General features: G+C 44.1%; 1 protein-coding gene across 1 annotated transcript; it reads left to right on the top strand.

Annotated features, from left to right (window-relative positions):
* Positions 1–1,889: 1,889 nt before the first annotated feature.
* On the top strand, positions 1,890–13,276 carry DUS1L (dihydrouridine synthase 1-like (S. cerevisiae)). Its single transcript, XM_010076119.1, has 13 exons — positions 1,890–1,967; positions 2,330–2,438; positions 3,370–3,420; positions 5,130–5,242; positions 5,989–6,071; positions 6,243–6,346; positions 7,303–7,447; positions 8,088–8,184; positions 8,538–8,626; positions 9,401–9,567; positions 10,116–10,153; positions 12,308–12,383; positions 12,718–13,276. The coding sequence occupies exons 1-13, from the start codon at positions 1,890–1,892 to the stop codon at positions 12,867–12,869; spliced, it is 1,302 nt and encodes a 433-aa protein (XP_010074421.1). The 3' UTR covers positions 12,870–13,276.
* Positions 13,277–14,799: the final 1,523 nt, after the last annotated feature.

Below are 14,799 nucleotides of genomic sequence, written 5' to 3'. Positions count from 1 at the left end.
AGGCCGCAGCGCTGCCCCCCGCGGGTGTGAACAAACCGGGCGGTGCCCGAGGCCGAGCTGCTCGTTCTCGGCGCGATTTCAGCGCGGTTCCCCAGGGACAGACGGCTCCTTGTCTCCACCTCCGCACCGCTAACAGCGCCAACGTGCGAGGATGAGGGTGTTCCCTGTTAATCCCTTGTCTAGCAAAGAGGATTTGGTGTCCTAACCCCGGGGCCCGGCGCACCGGGCTCCTCCCAGGGTTTCCGTGCCCCGCGCCTCGTCTCGTTCTCGGCGCGATTTCAGCGCGGTTCCCCAGGGACAGACGGCTCCTTGTCTCCACCTCCGCACCGCTAACAGCGCCAACGTGCGAGGATGAGGGTGTTCCCTGTTAATCCCTTGTCTAGCAAAGAGGATTTGGTGTCCTAACCCCGGGGCCCGGCGCACCGGGCTCCTCCCAGGGTTTCCGTGCCCCGCGCCTCGTCCCTGGAGACGCTGCAGGTGGTCTCCGGGAGCCAAGGGCTGTGCAGAGCCGACGCCGCTCCGGGAGGATCACATTTTTTGAGCAGTTCTCTGAAACCCTGCGCTCAGTGCTTAGCTATAGGAAAAGGATGCGAGGAAGATTGGACACACTTTTAAGCTCGTGTTGCTTCTGCTTCTTGAGTGCTGCGTGAGGTTCAGGTGACTCCTCCACGCCATCCCAAAGGGGGAGATGGGCCTGTGGAGCTGGAGGATAATGCAGGGAAAGACAGTCAGCAGGAGCAGTGGAGTGGCGTGTTTTCCTTGTGTGGAGCGGTGCAATAGATGAGGACTCTTCACCCTAGAAGAGAAGCGTCTCCCCTGCCTGAGGGGAGAGATGAGAGAAGTCTGTGAAAGTGAGACTGTTTTGAAGAGGACAAATGGGAAATGAGTGTTTGTAAGGGTAGTGATAGTTACAAACTGTAAAATCTGTTGAAAGATTACGTGAGTTTAGAAAGCAAATGAAGGAAAACTCTACTGAGGGTCATTAGGTGCAGGTAACAGCACTTCTGCTTCCATAGTCCTTGAAGATGCCTTCCAGCTTCTGCTGGTCCTTAGACATCTGTTCTTGACCATTATCGGAGCAGGATGAGATGGACCTTTAGTCTGTCTCAGTACAGCTTTTTTTTTTCTACTTTTTCTGTGGGAGGTAGTTTCTTTTGCCACAGAAAAATACAGGTGTCAGGAACTTAAAGAGTCTTAGAAAGCTAGAAGTCTTCTGAACACAGATGTTCAGCAAGCGGCATGTTCTGGGTGAGCTTACCTGAAGAGTGTCCGTTACCGGGAGCTGGTTATGTTATCCTTCTTCCCGCTGGCTACTGTTGGATGTAAGGCACACAACTAACTAGATTAACCTTTGGATTGACCCAGTACAGCAGTCCTGACTGAGTTCCGCAGTATTTCTGGGCAGGCTTGGGTTGTGGTTGCAGACCCTTGGAAACAGATTAGGCAGAGGTACAGCTGAGCCCAGATTGCTCTGTGGGCTCTGTTTACTGGGTAAAAACCCTCACTGATGTGGCTTGGTTGGAGGCTTTCCATTGTTTCAATAATTTCAGAGAAAGCAAATGCCTTTTCTGGTTTTAGTTGGTGTGAGACGTAATTTATGTCGCTCTGTAGGGTTGTAGTAACACTTTCTGTTCACATGTGTTTGAGTTTAAATCCAAATTATTTAAAGATGTGATGGCATTTTTTAGTTAATAATGAATTTTTAAAAATCTGTTTAAAAGCATATATGAGAAGAATAGTCTGTCCTCTTCAATGAAGCAGCTTCAAATTAACCTAATTTTTATTAATAAATTGATTTTTGCACTGTGCTTTAAATGTAGTATTAATTGTAATGAAGACTGAGCATTTGACTAACTGCCCAGTGTGTCTGTTTCACACTCCATGCTAACATGAGTTCATTTAAGAGGCAGTGGTGCTTATTGGTATCTGCAAAATTTGAATTGTCTCAAGACCCAGAGACACCACAGGTAACTCTCTTCTTCTGCACCACCTTTATGTACTACAGTGCTGCAGCTGTTTGTTCTACAGGGAACTTTAAGAGTTGTTCCCTCTTATTCTTGGGTACTACATGTAAAATATTCTGCAGACATTTCTTTGCCTCTTGGATGCTCACCCTTCTCATTTTATCATTTGAAGGTTGAGGATCTTCGGCTGGTAAGTGTCACGGTTTTTGTTTGTTGTTCTTTTTGAGAAATGGTGTTTGCTATTACTAACTTTGCATATTATGCCTCTTTTCTGTAGCAAGTAGTTGCTTCATAACTATGTCATAACATGTTGTCAGTACTTGAAGAAAGCTATTGCCTGATTATTCCGCTTTTGTCTTTCTCAGTTCTGTGCCAATGACCCTGAAGTGTTTGTCCAAGCAGCACTGTTGGCTCAGGATTATTGCGATGCCATAGACCTAAATTTGGGCTGCCCTCAAATGATTGCAAAGAGAGGTACGTGCAAATCTGAACCCTGGATGAACAGAGAAAGCCATGTTTCAGATGTGAACGTTGGCAGTAAAACATCAAGAGAACCAGCTTAAGTCTTGGTGGGGGCGTGGCTGCAGTACTGCTGAAGTCAGACTTATTTACACCCCCTTTAACAGGTGATGTTTTGTAGTACCTAAAACAAAAATTAGATTTGCTAGTAATTAATTCCAGCTTCTCTTGAGTGACAGCTCTTTTGTCTAGAATATCCTTCAGAAAAAGTATTTTTACCAACAGTTTGATTTTCTTTCTGATTTCAGTTGCTCAAACAACCTATTTTTGCAAAACTGCATTTAAAATTATATCGTGCAGGCACTTAGCATTTCCTGTTTCCTTGATACTTGCACAGAGTTTATTCACCTTAGTGTATAAGAGGATAGCAGCTGCTGAATCCCTTAAAGATATTGCTAATATAGCTATGTTTGAAAGCCAGAAGCAGTATTTGAAAGTTTTGGATCAGTTGGGGTGTTGAGGAAGGATTTGTTCAGTAATTGCCCATTCCTCTTCTAAAATGTCTTTCAAAGACTAATAGGAAATGATCAGTGATGTACAGAGCAAATGGATCTTTAAATCTGATCAGGTTTTATCCTGAAGGGAATTTTTAAACACCTGGTATAAACCCCTGAAAGTTGGACTTTGAGCTCCCAGTGTCAACACACCAGCCCTGGGGAGCAGCAGTGAAAGCTGGGTGTGGGGACTCATTGTTTATCCTGTAAATCGAGGGTGGCATGGGGGACAGAATGATCCAACTCTTCCAGTTGGGGCAGGACAGAGAAACTCTGCTTCTGCCAGTGAGGCATATGGGTGTCTGGAGCTTTGCACGTGAACGTTTGTGAAAGCTGTGTACTTCAGAGTCTTTCTCTTCTGTACAAGTTTGTCATATGCTATTTTGTTACAGGACACTACGGAGCATTTCTGCAAGAGGAGTGGGATCTTCTTCAGAGAATGAGTGAGTCTTCAGAGAGGCCTCACTTTAGAGAGGCTTCGCTTTGAGAGGGAAGGGGATGAACTAATCATTGAAAGGAGATTTAGGGATTTTGGGGGAAAGGAGGTGCAGCATGTTTCTTTGGGGAGGGTTGTGTTTGTTTGTTTTGTTTTTTTCCTTTCTTACTGTATTGTAGTGGCACCCTCAAGATACTTGGTGGTATCCCACTACAAGCTCATGCTAGATCTGCTAGAAGACTTCAATACCTGAAACAGACTTTAGGTGAAAGTGAGTCAATTAAGTCCCCATCTAATGATGGCTTAGTGGCTCTCCAACTCTAGAAACAACAGAACTCCCAGGGCCTTACTTTTTCACTTTGAAGTTCTTAGGTAGCAGGAGTTGCTTGAAGCCACAGTTGCCCTTTTCTGATCAGCTCGGCATACTCTTTCTGTCCACACCGTAGCAAGTTATGCCTCTCTTCTCCAAATTTGTGTAGAACATTTTCAGACATTCAGTAGCAGTTGTGAACAATAATATTTTTTTAATAAATACATTCAGAACTGATTTACAAAGCAAGGTTTTGGTCATTGTGTAGAGCTGAGAATGTGCCTTCACCCTACTTCAGAGCAAGTGTCTGAACCTTGAAGTTAAAGAGTCCTACTTCTTTTTGTATTCCCTGTGGTCCAGGGAATCTTGAATGAAATTTGGCACAAAGACACTACTGAGAACCTGGAAAGATAGACAGTGCTTCCCTGCCCAGCATGTAGTGTGGTTGTTAGGGCACTCTTCTTAGGAGTGAAAGATGCAAATCAGAACAGCCTCAAGGGGGGAAGAGAACGCAGATCATCTGGTTGGGTGAGAACCCAGGCTAATAAGAGAATTGTTTTGTTAGGCTATTGTATAAAAGGTGGGCAAAGCTTCATCTTCCCCCTTCTCGCCCAGCATTCTTTAAAATGATGGAGTACTATTTTTTGCTTGCACCTCTGTACATCTTGCTTGCTCCTTTGAAAGGGTGATAGGATGTACCTATCATTCGAGCTTCTAGGATTTGGATTAGAAGAAGGCAGGTGACGTCCTACATTTTCCATCCAAACTCTGCAAGAAAAGAGAATTTCAGGCATGGCATCACTCAGTGTTGTCCTGTTGGCTGTCGTTGTTAGCTCTCCGTGCACTGTGTGAAGACTATGGGAACTTAACGTGTTGTTCCAGATTTCACCCTGACTCTGTAACTCGGTCCACAGGCTATTGCAGTTGATAAGCCTCTGCTTGCCGTGGACAAGACTCAACTTGCCGTGATTACTTGGGTGATAATTTGGAAAGAAGCAAAGCATCTCTTGTAGGAAAGCTGGACAAGTGAGCGTTAATGTTGTTGGCAGAGTAGGAGGCGTACAAGAGCCTGTGACAATAGTAAACCTGTATCAGTAATTAAGATTTGAGGGGGGTGGTCCTTGAAAGTGAAGGTTTGATGCAGTGGAAATGCTAGGGCTATTCAAGGCTAGCTATTTCATCCTTCGTGTTAGAATGCAGATTTTGTGCTTCAGGTTTTACTATTACTTGATTAACCTATGCAATAAGGATTGCAGAGGACGTTGCTCATTGTTTAAGCTGTGAGAACTGCATAGCATTAACTTTTCAGGCTTTTTCCATACACGCCCAGTATCAGATCTTGAGGAGAGTAGGCACTTTTCATAGCATTGTGCAGTCCACTTACCTGTCTTTTCAATCTTTCCCAGTTTTACTGGCTAACGAGAAGCTCTCTGTTCCCATCACATGCAAAATCCGCGTTTTCCCAGAAATTGACAAGACAGTGAAGTATGCACAGATGCTGGAGAAAGCTGGCTGCCAGGTAAGGAGGCAGCTGCTCCCTGTGCTGTTGCATTGGACACGTGTCTGTGGGTAAAGCATCTGATGACCAGATCTTGGTGTACTGTGGAGGTGAATAGGCCACATTGTTTTACAGACAGAGAAAACAGGATGCAAAGAGATTGTGTGCTTTTGCAGTGTAGGCAGTAGGTAAATAGTATGATATGGAAGACATCGTGACTTCAGAGTCTCTCTTGCAATCACTGCACAGTGTGGCATCCTGCACTGTGGTTGAACATCTCGGTCTGACAGTGCAGCAGCAGGCAGTGTGAATGCACGAAATCCACAGGGCTGCGGAAAACCAGTACCAAAGATGGTCACCGGTAGTGAGGAAATAGGTGGCTGCCTAGGATTTAACTCCAGTTAAACTGGAAGAGACAGTCTGTAGTCAGACCCAGCACTGACAGTATGCAGGCCTTCTGCTGAGGAGCAAGCCAGATAATACATCACAAATTCCACAAATGGAAGCCCATGCAGTAGGAAGTCTGTAAGTTCTCCCAAGATACGATCTTGTCATGCTGTGGAATAGTAAGCTGAAGGAAGCCCAAGACCATGCCATGGTAGGTGAGCTGCTGCTGTCCTTCTGTGATAGCGAAGTGCCTTCACTGATGAAATAGCCATGGGAATTCAGTGGCATCCATCAAGTGTATGGGGTGAAAGGAAATTTTGGCGTGGATTTGTTCCTGTGGTTCATACACATGAAAAGTAAATGTAACTTTTGTGTTGTAGCTGCTGACTGTGCATGGCCGTACTAAAGAACAGAAAGGACCACTTGCTGGCGTGGCATCTTGGGAGCACATTCAAGCTGTCAGGTTAGTGAGCAGTGCCAATCTTAGCAGCCTTCTGGTGACGTGCTATGAAGGTAGATTTTAAGTGGAGTGTGTGGTGCCATTGAAGAGCAAACAAATTTGTGTGACAGGAGTAAAATTTCTGGGTTGCCTCTAATTCTCAATTTTATGTATCTGTTTCATTCACTGGTATAGAAAAGCTGTAAGCATTCCTGTATTTGCAAATGGAAACATCCAGTGTCTCAGGGATGTGGAAGAATGTATCCGTAAGACAGGAGTGCATGGTGTCATGAGTGCAGGTAAAGAAAATGTACTTTTGCTCATAATAGATGAGAATATGAACTGTTTCTTACTCTCCTAGCAGCCTCATATACATTTGTTAAAACCTAACTGTCTTGCTGAACAGCTTTGCTTGAAAGCTGAGTGGCCATTCTTTCTCCTCTTATACCGGCCATCTCTTACCAGGAATCACTTAGATTTGTAAGACTTGTTAGGTTGGACTTGTAGTACCATTGAGTGGACAGCTCAACTATAATTACTTGACAAAGGCATATGGGACTCCTGTTGTCCTGGAATGTTTTCATGACATCTGTTAATCAGTGGAATGGTTTTTGAATGGATTTTGATGCAGTGAGTTTGTCCGCTGATTAATATTCCTGCAGATGGTTCGTGTTTAGTTGGGACAAGAAAGAATCGGCGTAACTTCCTAGAGGAAGAGCTAGGATAGACATTAGAAAAAGCTGCCAGTCACTCGCGCAGTTAAAGCAATGAAACGTATTTTCTGGGAGGTTGTAGAATCTTATTTTTAGAAAATACTGGTTAACAAAAGGCTTGTGAAGCTAGTAGGGAAAAGCATAGCAAGAAGCAGCATCTGTAAACTTAGACCAGACAAGTGTGAATACAGACATAAGGTAGGACACCCATTGTCCAAGTATTTAACCACTGGGCAACAAAAGCAGTGATTATTTATTAATTTTTTTACTGTCTTTGCATTAAGATTGGATGCCTTTCTGGAAAATGGACTTTAATTAGATATGAGCTGTTTGGCTCAATTAAGAATCGTACAGTGAAATAGAGTATCCTGAGGTCAGGCTAGAGTTTTAGGGACCTTGCGTTCCTCTTTGTGAGTACATGGCCAATATGTCTGTGACTGGCTGGTAGAATCACAACAGAGTTGATCAAGCTCCAGAGCCTAGATTTTGCTTTCTGTTTCAATCCTGAAATGCAATTTTGAGTATTTCTTTTCATTCCCTAGAAGGTAATCTTCATAACCCAGCTTTGTTTGAGGGCCGAAACCCATTGGTGTGGGAGATGGCTGAGGAGTATCTGGAGATAGTGCAGAAGTACCCTTGTCCATTGTCTTACGTTAGAGCTCATCTCTTCAAGCTCTGGCATCACACGTGAGTATCTCCAGAGAACTCTGAATGTTTTCAGAGCTCATCCCACTTAGCAAGTGTCTGGCTTTTCTGGACAAGGATTTGTTGGGCCAGAATTAGTATGCTGAAAGGTTTTCTTTCCTGAACCTGGCTGGAGAGAATGTGGGCTGAGGCCTTTCCCCTTCACTGCATATCTGGGAAGCAGGGCATGGGGAGTGAACAAGTTACTGTAAGATAAGCTGAGGCGTGAGCTCACAGCACATCAGCTACTGCGGGGTAATTGCCCATACACACACACACACACGCATTTTATGGCAAACATGAGTTAACTAAGTCCGTGTTCGTTGTGAGGCAAGCTGTCTTGCATTTATCGTGGAGTAAGAGCATGGCCATGGGCAGTTCCTGAGGAGCAGCTGATGCACACGCACTGTATGGTCGTGTCAGCTTATCTCAGACTACCTGCTGGTGTGCCAGCTATTCATCTGGAGAAGAGGAGCAGGTATATGTGCTTTTGTCTGGACTCAGAAGAAAGAAGATAAGCTTCTACCAGGAGCAAGGGGAGCAAAAATAATCTATAAAAAGCTTTTATAAGGACATTTTTAGTTGATTTCCTCAGTCTAGCGATAATGAATAACTATGACTTAATGTTTGGGATTTGCCTCAGGCTTCAAGTTTACCAGCAGCTGCGTGAAGAATTAGCAAAAGTGAAGACACTGGAGGGCATTGTAGATGTCAACAGGGAGCTGAAACTACGATGTCAGGTACCAAGATGAGCCCTAATGTCACAGAACAACACTGTCCACACTGGGTGGGAACTTCCTGTGTATGTCATGCAGTTGATGTCTGTTAGTCACTCTATTGGAACTTTGTGGCTTACCGACTTTGATATTTGTATTTTACTACAGTAGCAACCCCTCAAGCCTGAACAGTTTTACCTAGGACAAAGTTGATGTAGGAGTTACAAATCTGCTTCAACTGATGTGTCTTAGCGGAGGTTTTTTGCCTGTATTTAACTGTCAGTAACTGTTAGTTTAATTTCCAGTTTGTGGTTGGTTAGTTAGTGTGTCTATTTCCTGAGAACTCCAGGAAAACTGACTGTAACTCTATGCTGCAGGAAGAAATAGCTAATCAGAAAGAAGGAGAAAAGCCAAAAGAAGGGTTGCCTTTTTTCCACTGGATCTGTCAGCCATACATCAGGCCAGGGTGAGTTACCTATTCCAACACAGACAGGTACCGACCCATACCATCAGTACAGAGCCATCCAGTTCTGTTCTAGGAGCTTACATTCGTTTGAAAATAAGTGAAGACTTTGGATTATTTTTATTCTGGTTTGTTTTTTTCCTGGTTATCTCTTTGTTTGTGGGGATGTTGCTCACTGTACAAATCTTCTCCTTTAGCTCCTCCTCAGAGTTCTGTCTCTCTGGAAAGTAAAAACCAAGAATTCCACTGCAGCTCAGAAAGAGAACCTGATATGCAACAGATATGCTACTTGACAGTACTTTATTGTTATATGTAGTACGAGTGTTGCTGGTAATTATCAGGGCAGCAAAGAAGGGAACTAAATTGTATTCTATAGAGGCTGCTTGCATTGTACAGATGAGCTTTTCAGATAGCTTATTCCCTTTCTGTTGTGAAAATTGGGCTGAAGAAGAGAACAAGCGTGTCAAGATTAATACTTAAGTAAATACTTAATTAAAACCTGGGAATAACAGACTAAGAGGCTCCTAACTAATTTGACTGGCCAACTTTCTTTGACTTTCCAACCAATATATCTGACACTGTGTCTTTTATTAACAGCCAATGTTAACAAAAATGTTAAGTTTTTCTACTCCACTTCTAAGGACAATGACACTTCCTTGTAATTTAGTCATGATAGAAAGGTTTACAGTTTACCCAGATTTCTGTAAACCAGAATAGTGGCCAGGGAACAGCTTCTTCATCCCTTCAGCCAACTTACGATGATATTCATTGTTTCAGGCCAAAGGTGAGATGCAAGGAGAATGGAGCCAGTGGGACTGAAAGAGGTGTGCGAGGGAAACGTGCACTAGAAGAGGAGGAAGATGGAAATTCTGAGCTTCTGTCAAAGAATAAGCAAAAAAAGAAGTTAAGAAATCCAAATAAAAGCTTTGATCCATCTTTGAAACGTAAGTTCCATTTATTGGCATAAACGCATGGAAAGTTGCTGATACCACATTTGACATAAAGTGCCACTATTTACTTTCTTTGCTTATGTAGCTGTAGAAACTTCTTTAAAAAGAGAGCGAATTATCGGAAAATTTTGGCAGTAGGCAATGTGATTCAAATTATATTCATTAGTAAAGAAAACAAGATACAAAGAAGTAGGTCACTGATCCACTCTAAGCATCTTTTTAAGATCAAAATGCTTTACAAACTAAACTGTAGCTGTCACTAGCACTTGAAATTGAAACTTCGTATGCATTTCAAGTCGATGTCCTCCCCTTTTACACTTGACTTGAGGATTAAAGTTTTCTGTGTTTGGATTTAACTTAGAGGTACTTAAAAAGTTAAAGTATCTTTACCTTTGCACTGTTCTTTGAGGTACTGTATTTTTATTTCAAAAAGAGTCTCTCTGGCTAGAAGAGCGCCAAGCTTTGTCTGATCATGATTTTTTAGAATTACTTCTTCCACATAAAATACCATTGCTGAAATCAGGTCTCTCTCTTTTTTCCAGCCAAATATGCAAAATGTGATCAATGTGGAAACCCTAAGGTAAGTCAGTGCCAGTGTCCATTAAAGTATTTCCAGTAAATGGGAATTAGATGACGCAATGTCTGGATGGAGATCAGTGATGAGCCGTGTCCCTCAGGGGTCCGTACTGGGACCAGTGCTGTTAAGTACCTTTGTCCAATGACACAGACAGTGGGATCGAGTGCACCCTCAGCAAGTTCGCAGACGACACCCAGCTGAGTGGTGCGGTGGATGCGCCTGAGGGATGGAATGCCATCCAGAGGGACCTGGACAACCTCATGAGGTTCAACAAGGCCAAGTGCCAGGTCCTGCACCTGGGTCGGGTCAACCCCCAGTATCAATACAGGCTGGGGGACGAAGGGATTGAGAGAAGCCCTGAGGAGAAGGACTGCTGGTGGATGGAAAGCTGGACATGAGCTTGCAGCCCAGCAAGTCAGCCATGTCCTGGGGGCATCCCCAGCAGCGTGAGCAGCAGGGCGAGGGAGGGGATTGTCCCCCTCTGCTCTGCTCTGGTGAGACCCCCCTGGGATGCTGCACCCAGCTCTGGGGTCCTCAGCACAGGACAGACCCGGAGCTGCTGGAGCGGGGCCAGAGGAGCCACGGAGATGGTCCGAGGCTGGAGCAGCTCCCGTGCGAGGACAGGCTGAGAGAGTTGGGGGTGTGCAGCCTGGAGAAGAGAAGGCTCCGGGGAGACCTTATTGCAGCCTTTCAATACTTAAAGGGGGCTTATAAGAAAGATAGGGAGAGGCTTTTTTAGTAAGGTCTGTTGCAATAGGACAAGGGGTAACTGTTTTAAACTAAAAGAGGGAAGATTCAGACTAGATATAAGGAAGAAGTTTTTTACTATGGGGGTGGTGAAACACTGGAAAAGGTTGCCCAGAGAGGTGGTAGATGGCCCATGCCTGGAAACATTCAAGGTCAACATTCAAGGTTGGACAGGGCTCTGAGCAGCCTGATCTGGTTGAAGATGTCCCTGCTTATTGCTGGACTAGATGACCTTTAAACAACCTGTTCTATGATTCTGAATCCTGAGGTGGGTCCATGCCAGTGTCCAGTAATGCATGCATACCGAGTCCTGCAGATATGTAGGGGGAAAAAAAGTCCATACTTGGGCAAAAGCCTCTTAACTGTGACCAGTCTCTGAGGTGAAGGTGCTGCACAAAAAGCACTAATGTATGAAGGTTCTTTGAGATAATTTGCCTTCCTTTCCAAAGAAGTGCAGTCTTACTGCTGCTGAAGATTCTTACGGCTGTTCCATGAGTTAGATGAACTTCCCAAGATCTCTTGGAAACAAATCTCCAAACTTCCAGTAACTACACATGGATAGAATCATTAAGGTTGGAAAAGACCTCAAGGAAACAAGCTGGCTGTTTTCGAGGCTGTGTATAGGACATAGGTATTTGAAACTTTATATATGAAACTTCAAATACTTGATATTTCAAAAGAGTTCATTGGCTGGTTTGTTTGTCTGTTTTCTCTTGGGGAACACAGCTTGTTTCCTTGAGAGGGGGATGTTGCTGAGCTGAATGAGCAGAGTGTATTTATTGCTGCTAAGAGGCCCGTGCACGCAGATGTACAAGCAGGGTGTACGATGCAAGGAATAAGTTGGTGTTCTAGCTGAACAAGCAGCATTACAGCTATGGCAGGGGAGACAGGGACACGCATGTTGTAACACTGTCAGAGCACCTTAGGAATAGCAGCCAGCTGCGGCTCAATTTGGAGCTGCAGCTGCAGAATAAGATGTTTTTCTTGCTGCGTTCATTATTTGGAAAGCATTGAGCATTCACTTGGCCTGCTTTCCAAGCTGTCCTGTTTCATAGCTAACCTTGGTGACACAGCTCGGTGCAGCAACCAGGATTGTCTGAAGCTGGGCTTGGTCTCATTTTTGTTTTGCTCTTACATCACTGTAATGGTGAATGTGGAATGTGTTTGGGTTGGGTTTTTGGGGTGGTGGTATTTTTATTGTTGTTCTCTTTGTACAGCTGGGGCTCCCCCCATGCGACATCAGCTCTGTCATCTTCATTAGACTGAGGTGTGACTGCCCAATATACAAGTTCATGTTTTTTTCCCAGTGGTCTGAATGTGCACAGCTGTATTGTTGTTGTTTATTATAGTAAACAATAATAACTATATTTTCACTGATACAAGCTTCTTTACACCCCCATCCCAACCCAGGGCAATAAATGTGTGTTTAACATGTGCCGAGGATGCTGTAAGAAAAGAGCATTCAGAGAGACAGCAGACTGCCCAGGTAAGTGCAGCTGTCCTTACAAGCCACTGAGCAAATGTCTCATCTCCCATGTATATTCATGACTTTAATATTTCGTTATGGGTGTGGGAGTGTGTGTTAAAATCCACATACACAGCTATCCAAAAATTTATACTACAATTTTAAAAGCCTGCTTTTCCTTCTTTGTGCGGTGTTTCACCTGCTTCCAGTGCTTGGGATGCATAGTTTCCAGACTACGAGGACCCATTCTTTATAACTGTAAGGAATGAGCTGTTCTGTTTACCAGTGCGGTCATCTCATTTCAGGGTGTTCTTTTTTTCTTCCATCCCCCCAACCCCCATCCTTGCTTCTTCAGGTCATGGATTACTTTTTAAGACCAAATATGAAAAATCCCTTTCATGGCAGAGTAGTCAAAGAGTAATTCAAAACCCAGAGCACAGTCGGAGAAGAGATGTAGATGTGGGGGAGACTGCTGTACTGAAGGAGGCTGGTGACAGTGCAGTGTGAAGCTTTGGAAATGAATAGTTAAAGAGCTCCTGCCAGGCCTCTGCTTCCCTGGGCCAAAGAACATGTCGTCTCCAGCTCACCACCAGCTGTGTGAACTTGTTCCACAGGTTTATTATAAGTTCTGGAAAAGTTTTATTTAAGTGAAAAGCTGCTTACTCAGGGAATTATCCTGCATTTGAAATAAAAAGGATGCAATTAAATTTCTAATGCTGTGTTTTAAAGACTGAAAATGCTGCATTTCTGGGTGGGGACAACCAATATAAGCTGCCATCACAATCTGCCTCTTTTATGTTCATTAACCCTTCATGTCCTGTTTTTAATATTTGGGAATAAATTTCTTGTATTAGAACAGCGTTTTGGCACGCTAAAAATAGCAGTGTCAATGACTTCTTCATTAATTGAAAATGCATCGCTTTTGTCTGAGTTTCAGCAGGCTGTGTTTTCAATGCAGAAAGGAATCTAGCAGTACTTGGAAAATGTGGATGTAAAACTGTAAGATGCTGCTATAACCACATTGTGTATTATTAGTTTTCCATAGTATGATAAAGCTTAACGGTCTCCCATAAGCCAAAGGTTTGGGGAAAATGAAGTCTCTATTTTAAGAGAGGGTTGTCTGATACTATGTGCTGAGTAAGTTCGAACGAAGTCCATGAGCCTTTTCCCTGCTCAAATTCTCATACTTAACTGTATGATCATTCTTTCTCCTTCCCACTTGATAAATTCTGGGAGAAGTGTGTCAAAACCAGATGCAGGTCTACACGTGCAAGACCCCCTACCTGGCTTTTACCCTTTTTTCCTCATGGGCTTTGTGTGTCTCTAGGCACATGGTCAGTGTAGCCTGCCCATGTTCAGTATGCTGTAAAGAATGTCAGCAGAAAGAAGAAAAAAAATCAGCAATGGTATGCAGCTTTTTGTAAACTGAAGACATGGAAGTCAAGCCATCCCATGCTTCAGCTAGAATAAATAAAGATTAGCTCAGCTTTGAAAATTTATCTCCCTGTGGCCTGTTTTCTGAATGCAGCTTACTTCATTGCATGCTGTGTGCTGCCACTGCATGAAGCTGCACTCTTGAGCATCTTTCTTTCTCGTCACGTAGCCTACAGAAGGGAACAAAGCAGCGATGCATCTTGGAGCTTTTAAAACAGGCAGTCTAGCCATGCTTGGTCTGGCAAAGGCGGCATGCTCTGACCGAACCCTGTACAGCACTAGAGTATAAACGGTAAAATTAGCAAGTGTTAGCTATTGTTCCTGCAAGGAAAGTGGAGAATAGGCCAGCGGGAACAGGTAGGAGAAAGAGGGAAACGGTGTGGGATAGGAAGAGCAGGAGATGATACAGAGTTCTGTGCCTGGTCCGGGTCCTGCCCACCTGAAAGGAGTTGCCTGCAACAGAGCACGTGCCGGGCTCTGAGGGGTAGAGAGCCCAGGCACTGCCCTGTCCATGGACCTGCTTCCAGCAGCTGCCTCTGCTTCACGTGGCCGGACCAGCAAGAGCTTTGGCATATGTTTATGAGCACGCCCTGCTTGCTAGACTAAGTCAGGTCCACCTGTTTTAATCCAGTAAATTTGTCTCCATGGAGGCAGGTTTTATTCATAACTCGTCTTAATTTTTTTATTTTAATTTATTCTAGGCTGCTGTGTAACCTAACATTTCTCTAACAGCCCACTGCAGCACTGTCCTAGCCCGTAACAAGAAGTTATATTGTGGTTTGCAAGCCAATGCAGCAAGCAAATTGCCAACACTAAGTCTAGCAAGTGGACCATCCTACAGTATGTAATAACGTATTCGGAGGGGATGCGCTGTATTACCACTTTCTCATCTACAGTTCTGAACAGTAGAAGGTTTGAGGTTTGGCTGGGTGGGTTGCTGCTTAAGTTCATAGAATCACTCCCCCCCAATCAAGAGCCCAGCCCCCACCCTTCCCCCCATCTC

This window comes from Pterocles gutturalis, unplaced genomic scaffold (genome assembly GCF_000699245.1).
Source record: "Pterocles gutturalis isolate BGI_N339 unplaced genomic scaffold, ASM69924v1 scaffold13618, whole genome shotgun sequence".
In the NCBI taxonomy this organism is placed as follows: Eukaryota; Metazoa; Chordata; class Aves; order Pterocliformes; family Pteroclidae; genus Pterocles; species Pterocles gutturalis.
This window is presented reverse-complemented; position numbering and strand designations above follow the sequence as displayed.